Source organism: Alligator sinensis, unplaced genomic scaffold (assembly GCF_000455745.1).
Source record: "Alligator sinensis unplaced genomic scaffold, ASM45574v1 scaffold647_1, whole genome shotgun sequence".
NCBI classification, from domain to species: domain Eukaryota; kingdom Metazoa; phylum Chordata; order Crocodylia; family Alligatoridae; genus Alligator; species Alligator sinensis.
In genome coordinates this window covers 108,924-111,223 of record NW_005842952.1, presented here as the reverse complement: position 1 = coordinate 111,223, position 2,300 = coordinate 108,924, and the positions used below count along the sequence as shown (strand labels likewise).

At 41.8% G+C, this 2,300-nt stretch overlaps 1 protein-coding gene across 1 annotated transcript in view; it reads left to right on the top strand.

The window, feature by feature from the left end:
• NOTCH2 (notch 2) overlaps window positions 1-2,300 on the top strand; it is a gene marked incomplete at its 5' end in the record, with an annotated part of 128,595 nt that overhangs the window by 22,234 nt on the left and 104,061 nt on the right. Inside the window, 2 exons of the mRNA XM_025192633.1 lie at window positions 316-575; window positions 1,507-1,842. Coding sequence (XP_025048418.1) covers window positions 316-575; window positions 1,507-1,842 — 596 coding nt within the window. The remainder of the gene's footprint in view (window positions 1-315; window positions 576-1,506; window positions 1,843-2,300) is intronic.

Here is a 2,300-nt window from a genome sequence, read left to right as displayed (position 1 = left end):
GAAAGAGAAGTATATCTGCAAGGGTGAAGGGAGGAAGAGGGTAAAATTTTTGTGCTTAATGAAACTCAAGTTGCACTTAATGGAATTTTACATTGAGAGTTAATTGTTATGATCTTCTGTTTTCCAGAATATCACTGTGGCCAGCCATAAAAAACGAGGGCCTTAACTGTTATAGTAGGAACTGTTGGCATTGCAGTTTAGATAGGAAAACAGAGTCTTTGAGATGTCTGAGATACCAGTGGGAATCTAGTGCAGGGATTTTGTGTAATGAGGTTCAGTGTGAACATATTACTACTCATGACTTTTCTCTTCCAGATGTCCAGAAGGTTTTCTTGGAGACTATTGTCAGTACAGAAACCCCTGTGAAAGCAGTACCTGTCAGAATGGAGGAACATGTGAAACCACGTCTGTGATAGGAAAGGCCACTTGCAAATGCGCTCCAGGGTTCAGAGGCGAGGACTGCAGATATCCTGATTCTCACATCTGCTTTGTGTCACACCCCTGCTTAAATGGAGGAACCTGCCAACTGCTTAGCCCAGATGCATATGAGTGTGTGTGCAAGCCAGGTTACACAGGTGGGATTCTACATATATATCTTTAGTTTCCTCATGTTATGTCCTTAAAAGCTTAGTTGAACCCTCCCAGAAATGCTGTTGTGTTGCTCTAAAATGCTATCAGGCTAATAGCTTTCACATTATAAATGAGAACTTGGGCACACAACATGAACAGTAAAGAAAAAGGAAAAAAAAAGGCCAGACTTTGGACTTCTTACCTTTTAGAGTTGATCTTTGAATATATGCATGCATTTTGTATACATGGGGCAACTGATTAGTGTAGTCATTCCAAGACAGTGACTGTTGTTCAAAATTGAACTTTCTCAATGTGAGGATGGTCAGGTAGAGCAACTGGCTACCCAGAGACTTTGCAGAATCTTCATCCTTGGAAGTTTTCAAGAGCAGTTAGACAGATACCTGGCTGGGGTGTTTCAGTCAAAGAGGATCCTGCCTTGAGCAGGGGATGGGACTAGATGACTTCCTGAGGCCCCTTCCAGCCCCAGTGTTCTATGAAGTTTACACCGAACATTACTCCAGAATAATTTTCATAGGTGGGCAGGCCCTAAGAGCATCTTATTGAACAATTTTGAATAGCAAGATATTCTTATAGGAAGGTTTAATTCTGTGTAAGAGGAACATATAGAAATCTGCTTTTCATCTTTGAAGACAATGCAAGGGAAGTGAGCAAATATAATCAGTGCAGTAGAATTCCAGCTTATGGATTTATTGCTCATAAATCATGGTATTTGCTGTCTTGTGGGTCCTGTATAAATGAGCTAAAACTAAATCATATTGTTGGTTACAATGAGGAATGCAGAGCTGAGGTGCTTTCTCCTGTTCCAGTTTGTTTATGCAGTTGTGTTGGAGGGATTTGAAAGTGTCATAAAAATATGGGGTATCTTCTATACAAACAGTTTCTACTTATTTAAACTCAAATGTCTTGATTCCACAGGAAAGAACTGTCAGTGGATTGATGCTTGCATGTCTCAGCCGTGTGCCAATGGAAGTACTTGCATCGCATCTGGGGAGAGGTTTTTCTGTACATGTCTATCTGGTTACACTGGACAAAAATGTGAAGTTGATGTGAATGAGTGTACCACACCAGGACAATGCCAGCATGGTGGAACCTGTCTCAATGTGCCTGGCTCCTATCGATGTCAGTGCAAGCCAGGCTTTACCGGCCACCGCTGTGAAAGCACGTATGTGCCATGTTCACCTTCACCATGTATGAATGGAGGGACATGTCATCAGACTGGTGATTTCGTCTATGAATGCAACTGTCTGCCAGGTAAATACTGTTTCTTTCCAAAAATGAAACAGGAATGCAGTGGTGAGTTTGGGCATTTTAACACTTGTCTCTTGGTGATACCTGTCTTAAGTTCCCCCTATAATGCAAGACCAGCATCAGGGCCATGGCAGAAGGCACAAAAGTCTGTGTAAGGATCGGAGCTGATATGAAAGTTGAGTTGCTGTGGCATCGTTATTTCAGATCGTGACAGAAGGGTACTGCTAGCCATGAGGAGAACAGAGTTCAGACTTGAAGGACTGTTGGGTTGGGTGGGCCATGGCAAGAAAACATTGGATGGGTTCTAGGTCTTGAGTGAAGAACAACCATTGGTTAGTTTGCTAATGAGAAACTGTTATGGCATAGTTCAACCTGCTGTTATCTTGTGGTTTTCCAGAACTTTCAATTCAACAAAACTCAAACCTCTGAAAACCAGTGAATATAGAGTTAATACATGCCGA